This window comes from Panthera uncia, chromosome D2 (genome assembly GCF_023721935.1).
Source record: "Panthera uncia isolate 11264 chromosome D2, Puncia_PCG_1.0, whole genome shotgun sequence".
In the NCBI taxonomy this organism is placed as follows: domain Eukaryota; kingdom Metazoa; phylum Chordata; class Mammalia; order Carnivora; family Felidae; genus Panthera; species Panthera uncia.
Genome location: NC_064818.1, coordinates 10574953 through 10594981, shown reverse-complemented (window position 1 = coordinate 10594981; position 20029 = coordinate 10574953). Strand labels below are relative to the sequence as shown.

The window sequence follows — 20029 nt, the reverse complement described above, 5'->3', positions numbered from 1 at the left end:
CGGGGGCGTGCAAACAGTAATGTCTCCTGCTCCCTGAGGAGAACCACCCATTCCGAATGATGGATTCACTGACAAATAAGTAAACAGGAAACTGCAGAGCGGTGTGTTGAACCCTTTATAATAACTCATTGGAGAGATGTATAGTGTAACGTACAGCCTGTGGAAAATCAGAAATGGGTTTTAAGTAAGGTGATGGGGTTTGGCAGTGCATTAGCAACTAACAAGATCGGGGCAGGGAGGTGGGCTGGGAGCATGTTTTAGGCAGGAGATGATGAAGCTCTTGCGAAAGACGTCCACCGAAGATGTAGGAACCAGATGGATTCAAGCAGTACGTAGGAGTTGGCATGACAAGCAGCGGGTGATTGTCCAGATGCAGAGGTGAGGTGTTTGGAGCAAGCGGGGACGCTACCCAGGTTTCCAGAGTCACAGCGATAAGTAACACAGAGGAGGGGCAGGTTCATGGGTGAAGCTGCGAAGTATGAGCCCGTTAGTCAAGACATCAAATGGTATAAAGACCTGTTGCCTTTCTGAATGTGGCCTTCCTGCTGTCCACAGTTGTTGATCAATAAGGCAGAGGGAATTGAATAAATTACCTTAATCGTCTTGAGTCCAGGCCCTAGAATCTAAGGCATCATAAACATGCCTCCGATGGCATTAAACAGTTGCTAATTTGCAAGCACGATGAGCATCTGGAGCCACACGAGGGCAATAACTATCACATTTGCTTGAGCTGATACATGTGAAATTCTCATAATGAAACGGGAGGCCTGCTTCTCCTTAGCTTTTGTGTGCTGGTCCTGCACACCACGGACCTAAGCAGGTGCTGCTCTGAGAGATCTGGTTAGAACAAGCGAGGGGCACAAAGAGCAGGCGCCTCATTCCTGGAGTAGAAAGTTCTGATGATGACTGTTCATTGGTTAATTCTGCACTTTAGCTCAGTGCCTGGCCCGTGGCAGACCCTCTCTCAGTCATTGATCGAACACCCCACAGCTTGATATTTGATTTGGCTCTCTCCAGATGGGAGTAATCTGGACCTTTCCCGCCTCCCCTGGGTCATCAGACTTTGTTCCAGTAGGTACCAAGCTGGTGGTTTCAGCTGAGGGCACACTGAGTCCCGTCTACATAACTCGAGTTAATGTCATGAACAAGACTGATGGCTAAGTCTGGGCACTCTCACTTAAGCTGGAGGAAATAAGGAAAAGACCGTGCTTTTCGGCCATCGTGATCCTATACGCTTCTTCCTACATGTGAACTTGTTGCTGGTACCTATGTCATTTAAACCTCCAGCCAGATATAGTTGTGGCAACAGTTAAATTAGCGTTCGTGTGCTTGGCACAGCCTTCTGTCGTGATCTTCTACAAACATCGAGTAAGCATAGCAGCTGCCCCCTAAGTGGCGAGTTGTGTGTTCCTTTGTTTTGCTTTCTGAAATCTGACATGTAAATATTTCCCTTTGTCTTCTAGACCAAATGTTTCATCTGTGGGATAGGCAACGATTACTTCGACACAGTGCCACATGGCTTTGAAACCCACACTTTACAGGAACACAACCTGGCCAATTACCTGTGAGTGTGCCTGACTCAGACTCTCCAGCCCCTCCTTATACCCGCCAGTGCCCCCCTGTTAGCAAGCGTGAGAAGCAGAAGAGACATAGCTTCCTTTCTTTATACTGTTGAACTCAGGCTTCGTCTATCTCTTTGAGAGAAAGACCCACAGCTAGCGGTCCCCTTGTCCTCAGGAGGTATGTGTATCTGGTATGCGGTGTGGTATCAGACGGGTATGTGATAAGAAAAGAACTCGCAGCCCTTCATGTGAATGATACCTTCTAGAACACGAAATGGAAAGATGCAAAATGATAAGCGAAATACATGCTCAGCCTCTCAGAGAGCCTTGGCCGTGTTTCCCATTTCAAGAAGGCAGACTCCAGATGCCTCCTAGGGACTCAGGAATCTCCATCTTCATTTTCTGAGGACATACAGATCTCTTTAGGCCCAATTATCCTCTTTAGGCACTGTGTTCTAACATGATTCAAAGTTGCATTTTTTTTTTAATACATAGAAATCTGGCTGTTGCTATAGGACTAGCCCTAGCTGCAGTTTGCTAAAAAATTATTCTTGGTTTCTAACCCAATTTTGCTATCAAACAGAAGAGAGGCAGAGTAGCACTGTAGCAAAAAGAAAAGAAAAAAAGCAGGCTTCGGCATTCACAACTGTGGGACATTAGGCAAGTTATTTGAACTTTTTAATCCCTGCTTTCTAAATGGGGATTGTGATTCCTGCCCCATGAGTGGCTAAGTGCGATCTGACACGAAACCTGATGTACAGCAGCTCCCGAGAGGTATAACTTGATCTGCACACGCCCACATTGTAGCTACTTTGAAAACGTACTTTTTAAAAATGGTTAAGCTTTTGGTTCCCGTGGCGTCTTTTGATACGTTTTGCAGTTTTGATACGTTTCTCCGCTCTGCCAACAGTGTGCAGTTAGCCCGTAGCCAGATCAGAAGTATCTGTGAACGCTGACATTTCCATACAACCCATTTCTGATTTGTCTCTCTGTATCTGTAGGTTTTTTCTGATGTATCTCATAAACAAAGATGAAACAGAGCACACGGGACAGGTAGGTAAACAGTGACCATACACCGTCTTCTGAAAGAAGTGACAGAGAATATGGACATGGTGGGGAAAATGTGTGCATTAAACCTGAAGAGTTGGGATTACTTTCAGATATAGTATCTTAACAAAAAATTCCTGTTATCCCAGACGAGCGTGCAAAGATTGCTTTTGTCGAGAAAGTAAAATCGTAAGTTCACATAAAAAATGTAAGCTTTTAATTAGCTGAAAATGCAGGGCTTTGTGTTCTGATAAGTATAATGTCCTTGATTGCTTAATCAGATAGCAGATGGTTTCAGATGAGTTCCAGCCCACAATATTAGGATCAATTAAAAATAATTGTGTATGAAATATCTACGGTTCTCGTTAAGTATTTGAAATTCTCCCTCCACAAATATTCACCTCCGATTGTTAGCAGTTTGAATTTGAAGGATACAATTAATAATGTTTCCTTAAGAGAACCCATAAAATCATATGCCACAAATAGTGTTTTTAGTCATCATTGTATTATGGTCCAGATGAAGATGGATTATTAATAGAAATATATGAGGTCTGGTATAGCTAGGCACTCTCTAGATGAATTTGGGCTTTTCGAATCATGTAATTATGTGCACTTACACAGTTACATGGGTATGTGATATATATGCAACAAACGTGTGTTTGTATCTTGTATTTTGTGGTAATGCACAGATCCTGGGGAAAGACATGATGTTAATACATTTCCTTTACGTTTACAGGAATCTTATGTCTGGAAGATGTATCAAGAAAGATGCTGGGAATTCTTCCCAGCAGGGGATTGTTTCCGGAAACAGTATGAAGACCAGCTAAATTAAACTCAGACTCCGGTCACCTCTGAAAACCAAAACATACACATTCACTCTTTGTTTCGGTCTCTCTGTGTCTGACTCTGTCTCTCTTTCTCTCTGCTCTCTTGGAGACATCCTGCTGAATTTGTGAATTGCCAGCATTATATGCTTTCTGGGAGCAGTGAACTCTGTTTCTGAAGACCCGACTGTGCTTTTTCCCCCCCACCTTGTGTATTTTCTTTGAGAATAAAGACTGAAGAATATTCTAAATTCATACACAGACAACATAGGAACTCTGGAAAGGACACCATTTCGGACACTCTCAGTCATAACGCAAATGGACCGATTTCCTTCTGAGACTCCTGGAAGTCCCCTTGAGCTATGGGACAGTCACAGAGACGCGTGACAGCCACACTCATCCGGCCCCTTTATTTCACCATCCTGAGAGGAACTCTCTAATGGTCACAGAGCACTGTAGCACTTAAGAGATTGCCGTGGACACCACTTACGAAGGGAAATAGTGCCTTACTATATGTGGGTTGAGCTATGCAGAAGATGTGTGCATGAAAAAAAACATCTTTATTTTCTTCATGTCGATCTTTTTTTTCTCAGATTGATTTTGTGTTTTTTTTTTTTCCCTTTATTCTTTTCTCTGGTGGGGGAGGGTAAGAAAAGCAGTTTGCGTGCACCTTTTTAAAAAAAAAAGACGGGTGGCCTGTCTCAGGACGAGAGGAGGCTCTTCTCATTCACTAAATTTACATTTACCCTCCCCATGTGATCGTGCTCTTATTTTGGTAATGCTCTGGTGCAACACTGCGACTTTATGAAATCTTTGTATGAAAACACAAAGACTGCAAAAAAAAAAAAAAACACTTTCAAAAGAAATAATTCATTGCATGTTTATTATGCAAGTTTAAAAAGAACAAAGAAAACCTCCAGAAGCAAGTTGATGAACGTGAGAGACCTTTCATGATAATTCTACTCATAGTAATAAAGTGTCGTGGGCTTAATTGTATATTTGGAGCCAGTGTCATCCACCAACAATGTGATACATTATGAACTTGACAGTAGTTTTGGGTTTTTCTCTTTCTTTTGGCCACCTGTGATCAGTTGCTGATTAAGGACTTCTTGTCCGGCCATTTTTTTAATATCAAAGCTGAAGCAATATCCATTCAGGGAGTTCATCAGATGCATCAAAAACCACGGGTGATAATTACCAGTCACTCCATTTTGAGTCCTTTTAAATGTAATGCTTATCTTTACAAATAAAAAGACAGATTCAGAATGGAAGCAAGATCATTTTGCAAACATTGGAGCTCTTTTATTACAAGTCTGCTTGTTAATTTTAGAATTGGAAAACTGCTCTGATTAAACTATTTAACTAACTTTCTCACTCTCTTCTTTCTCCATTTCATGTATAGTTGGGAGGCATTATAAAACCTTGAGCTGTTAACTTGAGAGGGGTCTGGGGCAATGCAAACCCTGCCCTATGGCCTTTAATGCCTTCAGATTTCCTTGTGGCCCAGCAAGCTTGCTGCCTTTATGATGACGGAAACTCAGAGTCAGCAGGCAGTTTGAACCACCTAGCCTCACCTCTGCCCTTTCCCTGACTCGGGGACATCAGGAGTTCGTTAAAACCACCAATGACAGAAGGATCACTGTCTCCCAAATCATTTAATTTTTATACAGCTTTCATTCCAGAAGGTTCTTCCTTGCTCAGGGCAGTTTTTTCCCCCTGTAATAGTACAGATTCATTTTTTGCCTTCATATGAAAGAGAACTGGTACACTAGCAAGTGGTGTTATTAGATACTCAGACACTAATCGAACATTCGCCGTGTTCCAAGCCCTGGGCTGGGTATCACCTGTCATTTTTCAACTTGTTGACACAACATGAGAGCTATGGTACCTAGAGTTTGCATTTGTCTTTTGGGATCATTTTTATTTGGGAGAAGGAATAGAGTCAATTCGACCACACCATGGGAATTCCCAAGCCTGCCCAGGGAGGTGATCTTATGTTCTGAGGTGTCTGAATAAAATAGATCAGCTCCATAAAACATTAAAAAGTATGTTCCCCTTTGCCACAAAACTGCAGAGGAAGCATACAGTGAAAAGGAATACATATTTCTCCAGGACATAAAATCTGATAGATTTGGGTCTTCATGAATAAAGCAAAGTCAGATTTGATGTGAAACAACAGTCCAGGTGAGAGGTGAGAGAACAAATCCCTAGTCATCTCCTGGCCTGGATTTTGCAGACTTGTTGACTCTCCTAATTGATCACTCCCGGCTTTAGTGCCTGGGAAGGTGACAGTGCTCACAGAGAAACAGAAAAAGGCTGAATTCTGGAAAAAGAGCTTCCTCCACCCTTGGACTTTGGGCATGGGCATTGGCATTGGAGGAAGAGTAAGGGAGCAAAGCCAGTCACTTTAGAAAGCCACCCACTGCCCAGCCTTATTGTGGCTGACACTTAGAGGAGATCACCTCTCTATTCCCTTCTCGAGTCCTCAAGAGAAGAGGGGCTTTTATGTATCAGCATTATTAATTCTCCCAGGAAATGTCACATGAATCTCAAACAACGTGGCTCACCACTTCTCTGATTAAACTCTGAACTGATTGACTCAAACTCAAGAAATGTCATCCCTTTCAAGATTTTGTATTAGACAATCATTCAAACATTCACAAAATAATGTTTGCATATTTATTTTAACACAGACATTTTTCTGCCATTCTTATTTCCCCTCTCTCTGTCTCTCTCTTCCCAGAAATCTCTCTTGATCCTACTCCATTAAATACATTTAGAATCATGGTTGAAGATTTCCAGATGCACTAAATGGTACTTAGTCCTTGGACTGATCGTCATTTTTCTCACATAGAAGAGGCAGTTCTTAGTTCCTCAAAACCTTATTTAAAAGTCATATTGTAATGAAAATTACATTCTTTGCCATTGCAAAGGCATAGCTGTGAAAATGATTTTTTTTTTTTTTTTTCACTATGTTGCTTTACTGGGGAAGTGTTCCTGTTTTCTTAAACTCCAATTTTCTGGGTGAATATACCAATATGGCCTCCCTCCCCATTGCTAAAAAGGGCTTTAGGTGGCCATCAGTGTGGCCAGTGTCTCGTTTACTCTGGACACAGTAAAGGAGAACTTTAAACAAATGTGTTTAGTACATTTACCAAGCATGGAATTCATGTAAACTTGACATGGATACATTTGGTTAGACATTCTCCAAATTATTTTATAAATATTGTACGGTGAAGAGGATGACCTCCCTATCACCTTACTGGTGATGTTTCTATCTTAACATTCTGAAATACCTGTGACAAAACCTGGAAAATATCATCTCACATTGGTACAAGTGCACGGATGGCACCTGGGTTTTTTAATAGCCATAAATGTAACACATTTTTAATATTTATTTTGAAAGAGAGCAGGGAAGAGGGAGAGAGAGAATCCCAAGCAGGCTCTGTGCTGTTAGCACGGAACCCAACGTGAAGCTCAGTCTCATGAACTGTGAGATGACGACCTGAGCTGGAATAGAGTCGGGTGCTTAACGAACTGAGCCACCCTGCCCCTGATTACGCATTTCTCTTTTTTAAGTTTATTTTGAGAGTGTGAGAAAGAGTGTGCATGTGCAGGGGAGGGGCACAGAGAGAGAGAGAGAGAGAGAGAGAGAGAGAGATTAAATCCCAAGCAGGCCCCACAATGTCAGCACAGAACCCAATTCCGGGCTCAGACTCACAAACCCTGAGATCATGACCTGAGCCAAAATCAAGAGTCAGATGCCAAACAGACTGAGCCACCCAGGCGCCCCAACACATTTCTTAATAGGACAAGGTCAGAACCCATCATATCATCTAGACTGCTAGTATTCAACTGTGTAGCTAATATGAGTGCTAAACAGCTGAGTGAGTCCTTAAAGTTCCATGTTCCCCAAATGGCAGAGTATTTATAATGTCACAACTCAGTGTAGTGAGCAGTAGAAGCACTATTCTCTTTGTATGTATGACATTCAAGGCCTTCTAGAACGTTCGCGCTGGAAAGGATTTGAGCAATCATGTTTCGGATGAGCAATCTAGGCAGGTTAAATGCCTTTGCAGAAGTGCCCGGTTCAGTGGGAGAGCTGGAGCTTTCTCTAAAAAGCCAAGTTTCTGTTTAAACTTTTTCCTGTTGTGGTCAGATTGGCTTGAAAAGTAACAGGCACTTTATGACCCAGCAGAAATGAAACAGGAAAGCAGGTAGTTACAAAAGCTTTGATGAAATGTCACTGGTACTCACCTTCTGCGTCTTTGATAAGGGGAATTCTGGAAGTGATTATCACATGAAGAGCTGGTGTCAAAATGCACTATTTCTGAAAAAAAGAAACAGCATCAATTTTAATCCAAGACAGGAGGTGAAGTTTCATTCACCTCGATATTTTATTTCAGTGTCTACCTCACTTCTTGATGGAGTTCTACTGAATGTTTCCTTGGTTTTCCTAATGGTCCATAAGTTACTTAATTGTGGCTAAAAGATCTGGACCCGGTTGTAATATTCATCATGATTAAAATACTTTGGATTCATGGGCACCTGGGTGGCTCAGTTGGTTAAGCATGTGATTTCGGCTCAGGTCATGATCTCACACTCCATGAGTTTGAGCCCCAAGTCGGGCTCTGCGCTGACAGCTCAGAGCCTGGAGCCTGCTTCAGATTCTGCGTCTCCCTCTCTCTCTGCCCCTCCCCCACTCACGCTCTGTCCCTCTCTCTGTCCAAAATAAAGAGAAACATTAAAAATTTTTTAAAAAATAATTTGGATTCATTTTCTTAAACATTTTGGATGTCCTCAGTTGAGGAAAGTTTTAGGGAATCAAAGAATCGTACGTGTTAGCACGTCAACAGTGTTTTAATGGCAAAAGTGTTTTAATGGCAAAGGAGCAACGGATTTCCCTGTCTTGTCCACCATCTCCCACACACCCACAGTGTTCCAATTCCTACCACACATCATAAAATTTATTTTTCAAGAAATTTGTAAGTGTGATCTATGTGTCCTCCCTTTGCATTAAGTGTGGCTAAATGGGCCTTTCAATTTTTGTCTGTAGAGAAAAAATTTATATAGACCTGGCTAATACTACTATTATAAAGTGTAATGCTTCTAACACGAACAATACTATATTAACACACAAGTAGAAACACTAGCGTTAATAACTTTTTTCAAAAGATCACCAGACCTGGAAGTTATTGTACATGTAATTTGAATTACCTGCAGTTTTCAACCTAATTTCCAAAATCGTGTTAACATTAGGTAGACCTAATATTTTATATGCAAATTCAGAAATATAGGAAGATATAATGTCACGAAGAAAAGTAATGGATGATCTTAAGATGTCCTATTCTTTACTTGCAGAAAGAGAAATTGGAGAGATCTATTTAGCTTTTTATATTAGGACCAAGCTAAGGGCCTTCCTCCCACATAAAATAAAGATGAATAGAGCAGAAGCCTAGGCAAGATATTATATTATAAATTAATAAAAATTCATAGCCAGATGATTGTCATTTTATTCTTTATTTTTATATATACAGAAGAGAAAAAATTATTTAAGCAGTTTTTCACCAGTGAGATAAACTGCTAGAAACTCTTTATCATTTTGTTTGAAGAGTATAAATCATGAAATGACTGCCTGCATATAAAATGTCATGAAGGCTAAGTTTAGAATGAGCTGTGGAAGAATGCTACACACAAAAAATAATGTATATTCTATACTAGGCATAATGTCAGGAAAGGAACGACATTATTTATGCTGGCTAGTGACTACATGGTATTGTCATAGCCTGGGTTCTCCAGAATGCAGCCTGCAGCAAGGATGGAGGTGATTATGCTTTATCAGGAGAGCCAAGCAACAAGGGTGAGTCAGGGAAGGGTGTGTAGCAATGCAAACTAATGCATGCAGGCAATGGCTGTGCCCCATCACAAGCAAGGAAGAGAAAAAGGTACCACACAGGTGTGTCCGGTTGTCACGCTAGGACCTCCCATGACATTCTGTGAAAACAAATTGTATGTTACAATAGTCCAAGGGAAGGAGATAGGGCAGGGAGTGAATCTGTCATTTCTCCTCATCTCGTTTCCCATCGGTCAGAATTCACCTCGAGGTGTATCAAGTACCCTTCCACCTGCCGGACTGGATCCTCTGGCCTGTAAGACCCCACCCTGAATATCAGACCCATGCACTGTAGTGGGCAGGTGGATCGAAGCTGGCAGGTAGGAAGTGGGGCCACTTAGCTCGAGTGTGGGAGGGCCCAAGGTGTCAAGAGCAAGAGGTTGGTCAGCCTCTGACCAAGGAGAAAGCAGAACTGTGAGGGCCCAAAAATGTTTTCTGGTGCAGGAGGCTGAGGCAGAACCAAAGGCTGGAGACCCCAGAAGCAAGTAGCATGAAAGAAATCTGAACATGCGCATGAGGTTTGAGTCTGATACAAGTGTCCACCATGTAAGTTTTCGTTTGATTCTTGGACACTTGAAATATTTAATAATCGAAAAGGAAAGACAAGGAAAAAGTAGCTTCGAGGCGTGGTTAAACATGGCCTCACGCTAACAGGTCACAGAAAAAGAACAAAGTTTTCTTAACATTTACGTTACTTTCACGTTCTCCAATAAGGAGAATGGTTCGGTTAATTATTGAATGAAAGCATAGATGGTCTGCTCATCAAATCTGAAAAATACAAGTCTTTAAGATGTGAGAGGAAAAAGAAACCTTTTTTGTTCCCAAAAGTTAATGACCACTTTTCAGAAGTAATATATAGAGGTATTTCTTTCCAATGGCCTTTTAAAAAAAGTTTTTCTTTGAGAGACAGAGAGAGAGAGAGAGAGAGAGAGAGGCAGAGAGAATCCCAAGCAGGCTCTGCACTGTTAGCGCACAGCCCAACGCGGGGCTCGATCTCACAAACTGTGAGGTCATGACCTGAGCCGAAATGAAAAGTCGGACGCCTAACTGAGCCACCCAGGCACTCCATTGGATGGCCTTTTGATACTTCTGCCCAACAGTGATTTGGGCAAACTGGGGAGGCGTTACTCCCCTGAGAAGTATTTAAGTAGAGACTATATGGCAATTTTTCAGTCTTCCTAGGAAAGATTTTCTCAGTATAGGAGCATAAATCATCTGGGAATTGGTAAGTATTTCAGATTCCTCAGCCATGCCCCTAAATATTCTGATTTGGAAGGTCTGATAAGGCCAGGGAGTCTGTATCTCGAATCAGTATCCAGTCTTCACTAATACACAGTACTTGCGATAAGTGGTTCACTGACTACAGTTTAAGGGAACGTTGCATTAATGATCTTGAAGCCCCTAAGGTCATATGACTATTTGACAAGGACATGATGCGTTGGCCTTCAGTGTGATGTGTTAGAGCACGAACCTGAGAGTCAGGTGATCTGGATTTGAGCCCCAGCTCTAGAACTTACCAGCCATATATATTTGATAAATTAACTTGCATTGATGAATTCATTTAACATGGCTAAGGCTTGATTACTTTTTCTGATATTAATGGCAGAATTCTGAGGATCAAAGTTTATGCAAAGATTAAGAATTGAATAACATGATTCAAAGCAAGGGACTTGACATTATTAACTTGCGCAATGTAACAAAATGAGATTTTTGCAAGAGATAACCACTCCTAAACCTAAAGTTTTTCTAAGACTAAGGGAAATTTTTATCAGTTCAGTGTATTCATAATTGTACAATTCAGTGCCTTAACTAACTTCTTAATAGTTGCCTCATTGAGCAATCTAGAATGGTGCATTTTCTCTGTAATTCTGAGTTTAGTTTAGTTGTTTCTACTTTATTCTCTGTGCTTGTAAAAGAGAATATTTAGATTTTATGTTTATTATCTCATGATTTTTTAATTATTTATTTAATGTTTAGTTTTTGAGACAGAGTGTCAGTGGAGGAGGGGAAGGGAGAGAGGGAGACACAGAAGCTGAAGCAGGCTCCAGGCTCTGAGCTGTTGTGACAGCACAGAGCCTGGTGTGGGGCTCTAACACACCATGAGATCACGACCTGAGCCGAAGTCGGACACTCAACAAACTGAGCCACCCAGGCACCTCTCATTTCATGTCTGTTTATAGGATTCCGGTTGTTTCTCTGAGAAAGTACTAAAAGGGTAAGTAATATTAGGTTTCCAGGGAACCCGAATCCATCCAGGTCCAAGACCAAAAAGCAGTCAATTATTGACCACTTGCTTTGAATTTCATTTTTGGCTGTAATACTGGATAAAGGGACCACTAAGGAAAAAGGAATCAGCAAGTCCTTTGTTAAAGGTCATAAGTTGGAAGGAAGGTGAGCAGATGGGAATAATGACCCTGTTTCTTCCAACCCTGATATAAAAATCAAAAGGCTAAAAGCTGATTAGGAACTAGAGAATAGGGACCATGATTATAAGGACTTTTCCACTTTTGCACATTTGTCATTATTGTTAGGCCTGTCTGCCATTTTGCCAGTTGAAACAAAAATTCTTGTAAGAGTTAAGTTGGAAATATTTCAAAAAGAATGAAGTAAAATTGAACATAGCAAAATTTATGGATGTAGCTAAAGCAATAAGTAGAGGCACATTTATAGCTTAAATGCCTGTGTATTTATAAGATTTAAAATCAATTGTGCAGGTTTCTATATTTAGAAATTAGAATAGAAATAAGAAATTAAACCCAAAGTAAGTAGAAGAAAGATGTGAGCTGAAATCAATAAAATTAAAAAAAAAAAAAAAAAAGATTAATGAGGCCAAAATTGGTTCTTTGAAGGGGATAAAAAAAAAAAAAAAGGTTGATAAATCCGTAGCAACACTGTTTAAGCATGAAAAAAGGGGAAGAGAAAAGCATGATTTATTAATATCAGGAATGAAAGAAAGGATATCACTCTGGATACTGTAGATACCACAGGACGTTATGTACTATCAACAACTATCTGACAATAAACTTGACACTTTAGTTTTTCTAAAATGAAATGGACAGATCCCTGAAAAACACAATACCATACTGACAAAATGGTTAAAAAATGTAAGTAGCCCTAAATTTACTGAAGTCATTGGATTTGTTATAAAAATTATTCCTTAAAAAGTAGTTGTACTGGTGAATTCTACCCAACTGTGTGTCTTCCTTACTATTTCAAGTGTCCTTTTGTTCTAGTTTCAATTATTCTTGTGTAAGAAGAGCCTTTCTATATAGTTCAAAGATGGTCAGCAATGAAGTAACCATGTTCTTGACTTTGTGATTGTTACAGGGGTAGGTAGTTGACTAAAGATGGTCCATCAGAAGGAAGCTTGGGACTCTTATTGGATAGTTATGGGACTTGATATATCTCCTTGGCTATGAATCCCCTTGCATCCGAATGACAAGCACTGAGCTCTCACGGTTCAGACAGACATTTTGCTACTGTAAGAGAAGGCAGTCCAAGAATGATGCTGACAGAAGGGGAAGGCAGAGGGAAGAAGCACAGAGAAATGGAGCTATGTTCCTAATACCATCATGAACATCTAGACTACACTGTCATCAGAAGCCTTCCATACGTTTCTTAATTTATAGAAAACACTAACATTTTCATTACTGCTTAAGCTGGTTTGAACTAATTTTCTGTTCCTCGCAGTAAGAAGTGAACAAATCCTACATTTGGACCATGTTTAAATCACTAAAACTTCAAAATGTTTTAATCTATAATACAGCAAGCCCCCCATCCTCATTTATTATCTTTCCCCAAACTCTCGATTTCTCTAATGCTTTAATTCTTTTCAGTTAAGACCTAAATCATTTTCATGAGTTCCAAAAAATAATGCCTATTGGAGTTTTAATTATAATTGTGTTAAAATTATTGAGTATAGAAAATTGACATCCTTATAGGTATCAAACTAGAAACATGTTGGATGTTCAGTTTGTTTATTTTGTCTTCAAACTGAGTGGCTTAAACAGAAATTTATCGTGTCAGTTCATTCTGAAATCACACTTCCCCTTAAAGCTGTGAGGGACAATGCCCTATGCCTGTCCCATGGCTCTCTCACCCAGCTGCCCCTGGTTGCTGGCGATCTTTGATATGGCACTATGTCAATGCAACTTTAACCTCCACATAGCATTCTCCCTGTGTGCCTGTCCATATTTCCTTTTTATTATAAGGTCACCTGTCATTCTGGATTAGGGCCCACCCACTATAATGATCTCATTTTAATTTGATTACCTCCTTAAAGGCCCCATCTCGAAACAAGGCCACATTATGAGGTACTGGGGGCTAGGGTACCAACATATCTTTTGTTACAGGAACACAATTCAACCCATAACAGTCCTGAAATAATGATTTTTGATTTCTTCATCTAGATCAGTATTTCTCAAACTGATCTTCAAGGATATAATCGTTGGTGACAGTGAATTCTTTATAAAAATTTAAATATTTCATTTCAAACTCAATATAAATCAACTATTTAAGATCGTGCTGGTTAACTTCCCTTACTCAACACAATAGCATCACCTTGTCTAAGTTAACTACACGTTGCCAGGAGTCCAGGGGGGCCTTTGGTGGTTAGCGTTCTGTGCGAAGAGAACCAGAGAAGGAGGAAAGCTGCAGAGAAAGAAAGCTCTGAAGATGCATGGAGGGTCCCCTCCAGTCTTTAAGTGGGTAAGGATCAACAGAGGCCCGTGAGGAAAATACCTGAGGTCAGGAAAAGAAACATCTGAAAGAATTTCCTCAGGCTGAAGGCAGAAAAGAGACTCATCAGAAGAGAATGTTTAGAGATTGAAAGTACGGCAAGAATTTAAACCAGTGGTGCTGGCTTTTAAAATTTTTCTTCTATGTTTACTTTTGAGAGAGGGAGGGAGGGGGAGAGAGAGAGAGGGAGGGAGACAGAGGATCTGAAGTGCACTGCTCCCCGAGAGTGGAGAGCCCGATGCAGGGCTCAAACCAGGACATCATGACCCGAACCAAAGTCAGACGCTTAACCGGCTGAGCCCCCCATGGGTGCCCCAGTGCTGGCTTTAAACATAGAGAATACCTGGGACAGGAAATGCAAGTGCCCTCCAGAAGCTGAGAATGACCCTGGCCAATCGCCAGAAAGGAAATAGGAACGTTAACCTACAGCTGCACAGAAGTAAATTCTGCTGTGTCCTGACTGAGCTTGGAAGTGTATTCCTCCCCAGGGACTCCGCAGAGGAAGGCATCCCTGCCAACACCTGGAGTTCAACGTGTGAGATGCAAAGTTTATTACTTTAATATGAAATTTATTGTCAAATTGGTTATCATACAATACCCAATGCTCATCCCAACAGGTGCCCTCCTCAATGCCCATCACCCACCCCCCCCTCCCTCCAACCCCCCATCAACCCTCAGTTTATTCTCAGTTTTTAAGAGACTCTTATGGTTTGGCTCCCTCCCTCTTTTTTTTTTTTCCTTCCCCTGCCCCATGGTCTTAAGTTTCCCAGCATCCGCATAAGGGTGAAAAAACATGGTATCTGTCTTTCTCTGTATGACTTATTTCACCTAGCATACCACTCTCCAGTTCCATCCATGTTGCTACAAAAGGCCAGATTTCATTCTTTCTCATTGCCAAGTAGTGTTCCAATGTATATACAAACCACAATTTTTGTGTCCATTCGTCAGTTGATGGACATTTAGGCTCTTTCCGTAATTTGGCTATTGTTGAAAGTGCTCCTGTAAACACTGGGGTACATGTGCCCCTCTGCATCAGCACTCCCATATTCTTTGGGTAAATTCCTAGCAGTGCTATTGCTGGGTCATAGGGTGGACCTGTTTTTAATTTTTTGAGGAACCTCCACACTGTTTTCCAGAGCGGCTGCACCAGTTTACATTCCCACCAACAGTGCAAGAGGGTTCCCGTTTCTCCACGTCCTCTCCAGCATCTATAGTCTCCTGATTTGTTCATTTTAGCCACTCTGACTGGCGTGAGGTGTTATCTCAGTGTGGTTTTGATTTGTATTTCCCTGATGAGGAACGACATTGAGCATCTTTTCATGTGCCTGTTGGCCATCCGGATGTCTTCTTTAGAGGAGTGTCACATTCATGTTTTCTGCCCATTTCTTCACTGGATTATTTGTTTTTAGGGTGTGGAGTTTGGTGAATTCTTTATAGATTTTGGATACTAGCCCTTTGTCCGATATGTCATTTGCAAATATCTTTTCCCATTCTGTTGGTTGCCTTTTAGTTTTGTTGGTTGTTTCCTTTACAGTGCAGAAGATTTTTATCTTCATAAGATCCCAATAGTTCATTTTTGCTTTTAATTCCCTTGCCTTTGGAGATGTGTCAAGTAAGAAATTGCTGAGAGAGGCAAAGTTTAGAATCCCTGAATCAGGGGGTGCCAGGACTTCTGACCAATGGAAGTTTGAGGTGATAAATGAGTGTTGTTTAAAATGCCAAATCTGTAGTAATTTGTTCTGATACCAAGAGAAAACAAGTACCAGGAGAGACAAAGTAATAATACAGTGTCTGAGATGACGAGTAGGTGAGATGGAATTAATGAAAGCTTAGACTATAAAAGAAAAGATTAGTGAACTTGAAGAAATCACAGCAAAAAATACTGAAAGTCATGGAGAGAAAAGAGACTGAAAATGGGGACTTTATTTAAAAAATGAATAGGGGCACCTGGGTGGCTCAGCTGGTTAAGTGTCCAACGTCAGCTCAGGTCATGATCTCGTGGTTTGTGAGTCTGAGCCCCATGTTGGGCTCTGTGCTGATAGCTCGGAGCTTGGAGCCTGCTTTGGATTCTGTGTCTCCCTCTCTCTCTGCCCCTCCCCCACTCATGCTCTGTCTCTCTCTGTCTTTAAAAAAATAAATAAATAATTTAAATAAAATTTAAAAAAAAACAGAAAATGAGTGAAGCACCAAAAAAATACACAATCATCTCAATAGATGCAGAAAAACCATTTAGCAAAATCCAATACAGTTTCATGATAAAAACACTTAACAAACAAGAAATAGGAATTTTCTCAACCTGATAACAACATCTTCAAAAACCTCTCAATTAACATCATAATTAGTGGTGGAAGACAGAATGCTTTGCCCCTAACATCAAGAACAAAATTAAAATGTCCATTCTCACCACCATTTCTATTCAACTTTGTATTGGAGGACCTAGCCAGAGAAACTAGGCAAGAAATAAAAGGCAACCAGATTGAAAAGGAAGGAGTAAAACTATCCATATTCACAGTGGCCAAACCTAGGGGATATATGTATGTTTACACACACACACACATGCACACTTACATCCACATCTACATTTCTATATTTCTACATATTGAAAATGATGAATTTAACTGATATCTCCAACTCCAGTCCAACACCACAGAGTTCATTCTAGAATGTCCCCTGTCATATTTATAAGTCTTTTGTCCAACAGTTCAAAACCTGGGTCCCTTTATTCTGAATAGATTTATTTGTTAGATTAATAATAATATGTAACCAATCTTCCATTGCCACACCATCCTCCATTTGGCCACTCTTGTCACTCCACTCAGGCTGGGATATCCCTAGAACGCCGTTCTTGCCTACGTAGCTATCCCCATGTCCACTCACCGCTGCTACCAGGCTGGCCACTTTCCTCCAATCTGGACACCTTTCTCATCCCTCAACAGCCCTCTCTGGTCTGCTCCCACCCCTCCCAACCCCCCAGACTTAACTCTCACTCTCCCATGAAGCTGTCCTCACTTCTTTGGGATTCCTACAGCCCACACAGGGATGCTACCACTGCCCTCTCCTCACCCAAATGCCCTACCTAATGGTTCTGAGGCTGAATTAAGAAAGGATAGATAGAAGAAAGGAAGGAAGGGAAGAAGGTAAGTAGGAAGGAAATAAGAAGGACTCTGTTACCCAACTATTCCTTACTTTCTTGCCAATTCATCAAGGCTGTTTAATAAGATGACTTTTATGCATAATGATATCTATAAAGGTGATCACATGCATTCTCTGTAAACCAGAAATTCCCTTACTAGGCATATACTCAACGGTACATATGGGGGGAAATATATACAATAGTTTTCATAGAAGTATAGTCTGTAATATCTAAACGCTGCAGAGAAATGTCCTTCCACAATTCAGTAAGTCAATTCTATCTTTAGGTTCTATATTCACACAATGGAATACTACACCCCAATGAAAATGAATGAACTACTGCACATGAATAATATGGATGAATCTCACAGTCGAGTGAAAGAAGCTAGATCTGAAAACAATAAACATCGCATGATTCCCAATGGGCAAAAGTAATCTATGGTTTTAAAATCTACTTGAGGGAAGAAGAGAGGGTTTGTGGCTCAGAGGGAGCACAGCCTGGCTTTGGAAATGCAAGTGGGGTTACTTATGTTGATATGGGTGTTTATTATCCACATGTGTTCCCTTAGGCTAATTAACTATATACTTACTGGACTTTTTCTCCATGCATGATACACTTTAATGAAAATATTTAAGCCAAAACCGATTTTTATATTTTATTCAGGGTTTTTATTTGTCTTACCAGGGACAGATGGTGACGATGGGTAGCCTACTTCATTGCCAGAAATGAAGTCCCCTCCCTGTACTTACCACTTGACTGAAACATTTTTACAAGGCAAGATGTAATCAGACCCAGGAAACGACGATTGAACCAGGGGAACTACGGGCAATTTCTCTTAGCGCCGAGTTCCAGGCTGGATGTCTGTCTCCTGGGGGATCACGGACAGAGGACACCAGCAAGGAGCAGCGGTGAAGTCTCCCGCCAAGCGTGTTTGACTCCACCTCCACTTTGCATGCATATACCGTGTTCGGCTCCTCGTAAAATTATCGTGCGCTCATGGTGCACCAAGTGGAGACAATTTGACTGCTTAATTGAAGAAGATACATAAGTGAACGTGGGACAGGACTTCTCCTTGCTGTGGTGAGCATGGCACACATCATCTATGTTGCACCAATTCTGATTTTTTTCTTTCTCAGTTCATATTTTGAAATTTTTCTGAAGGGTCCTCGTTCCTGACTCCTCTAAGCACTGTTTCTTTTTCTCCCCGCCTCGCCACCGCTTTTGAAAAAGACTGTGATGACTCCCTGACTGTTGAATACTTTGGGGTTTAATTTATTTGTAAGGATGGGGTTTTGCAGGCACTTTGTTATTATGCTTCCCCCCTAGTCATTTTTTAAGCCTATCTTGAATGTAGGCACTAATTTTTGGTTTGGAAAATGAAGGAGGGGCTAAACACCTATTTTCTCCATAGGTGTTAGGATTGGTTTGGTAGATATCCCATTGGATTAGTCATCCAAGTGTCCAAGAAAGGATGTAACTTATTTGTCTTGGTGGGTGCTTCAAGTATTAATATTATGAAACTCTCATTTCAAACTGTGTGTCACAGTCCTGTTAGTTACAAGCAATAAAGAGGTTTTAAAGATTTGACATTAGGCAGTCCAAGCTGTGAATGTAGGCATCATTACTCTGTTCATTCATTCATTCAAGCATCATTCATTTGTTCAGTACATAGTTACTAAATATCTTTATTTGCCAAGCATTAGACTAGGTACTATGAACATGGGGTGAATGAAACTGAATAGGATACATTTCCCAACCCTTTTAAATCTGTTTTCTCCTCTGTAGAATGAAAATAACAATGTCTGACTTCCTTGCATTGTCAGAAGACTTACATGAGATAAAGCATCCAACATTACTGTGTGCCTGAACAATGCTCAGTAAATATTACTCTTTATCATACCTGTTAATATCTGTATCCATGCTTCAAGCAGGTGGTAAATCAAATGTACTGAATCCTCCTTGCTGTTTTTTGTTGTTTCTATAGTTTAAAATACTGAAACATCTAATGTGGTTAGGGTCTCTGATTACATTATAACAATCTTCACAACGAGACTGTCATAAATTGTGTGTGCCTCAGCTTTTCTTGGTATTTAAGAGAAAGTTTATGGTCTTTCTATTCATTTATCATTTTATTGGCTTACTGGAAGCTGATAACCTCTAAAAGTTTCTCTTGTGTTCCTTGACTAAAATTTGTCTTCTATATGATCTGCATCTGATGTTCCCAAGTCAATTATAAAGCATTGTGTATTTTTAAAATTTATCTTTTTAATCCCCTTGATAAGAATTTAAGGAAGTCGATCACATATATAAACATGTTGGCAGGCTGGTTTTAAGTGGAAGCCTCCTAGAGCGTGTCTCTCTCTCTCTCTCTCTCTCACACCCCAATCTTTTCCCGTTATTACCAAGCTCAGTCTGAACTTTTTGCCATGTCTTCATTCCAGAACAGCAAATGTGAATCTTCTCAATTATTATTGAAGCAGGAGGGGAAAGTCATAACTTTCTTTTCTTATCCTTAATCATTTTTTTGAGTTATAGCCAAACGTATCTATAGCTTACCACTAAATCCCTCATTCATACAAACATGCCTTTAGCATAACCCCCTTATCATTATCTTGTGTGCAGCTTCTAAAATAAACTTCTAAAGAGCCTTTGTTTCTTAAGGCCTTGACCTTGTCTATCTCTCTGGACACATTGTCTTCTGTCTTTACTCCCCATACTATATAAAGATGACTAATCTTACAAATGTTCCTTTCTACTTTCTGTCCTACCTCCAACATTCTGCCTCCACCATACACACCTGCTTCACTCAATCATTCTCTCGCTGGGTCTCCCT

General features: G+C 40.5%; 1 protein-coding gene and 1 long non-coding RNA gene across 3 annotated transcripts in view; one reads left to right on the top strand and one right to left on the bottom strand.

Annotated features, from left to right (window-relative positions):
* Positions 1-4879, top strand: part of RYR2 (ryanodine receptor 2) — a 754822-nt gene extending 749943 nt beyond the window's left edge. Inside the window, exons 100-102 of one of the 2 annotated variants that reach the window (XM_049646094.1) lie at positions 1464-1564; positions 2564-2615; positions 3346-4879. In XM_049646094.1, the coding sequence (XP_049502051.1) occupies positions 1464-1564; positions 2564-2615; positions 3346-3441 (249 nt within the window). In that variant the 3' untranslated portion in view covers positions 3442-4879. The remainder of the gene's footprint in view (positions 1-1463; positions 1565-2563; positions 2616-3345) is intronic. The other variant, XM_049646095.1, reaches the window with a different exon arrangement.
* Positions 1-20029, bottom strand: part of LOC125933238 (uncharacterized) — a 39285-nt gene that overhangs the window by 4791 nt on the left and 14465 nt on the right. Inside the window, exon 3 of the long non-coding RNA XR_007460900.1 lies at positions 7691-7763. This is a non-coding gene — a long non-coding RNA (uncharacterized LOC125933238). The remainder of the gene's footprint in view (positions 1-7690; positions 7764-20029) is intronic.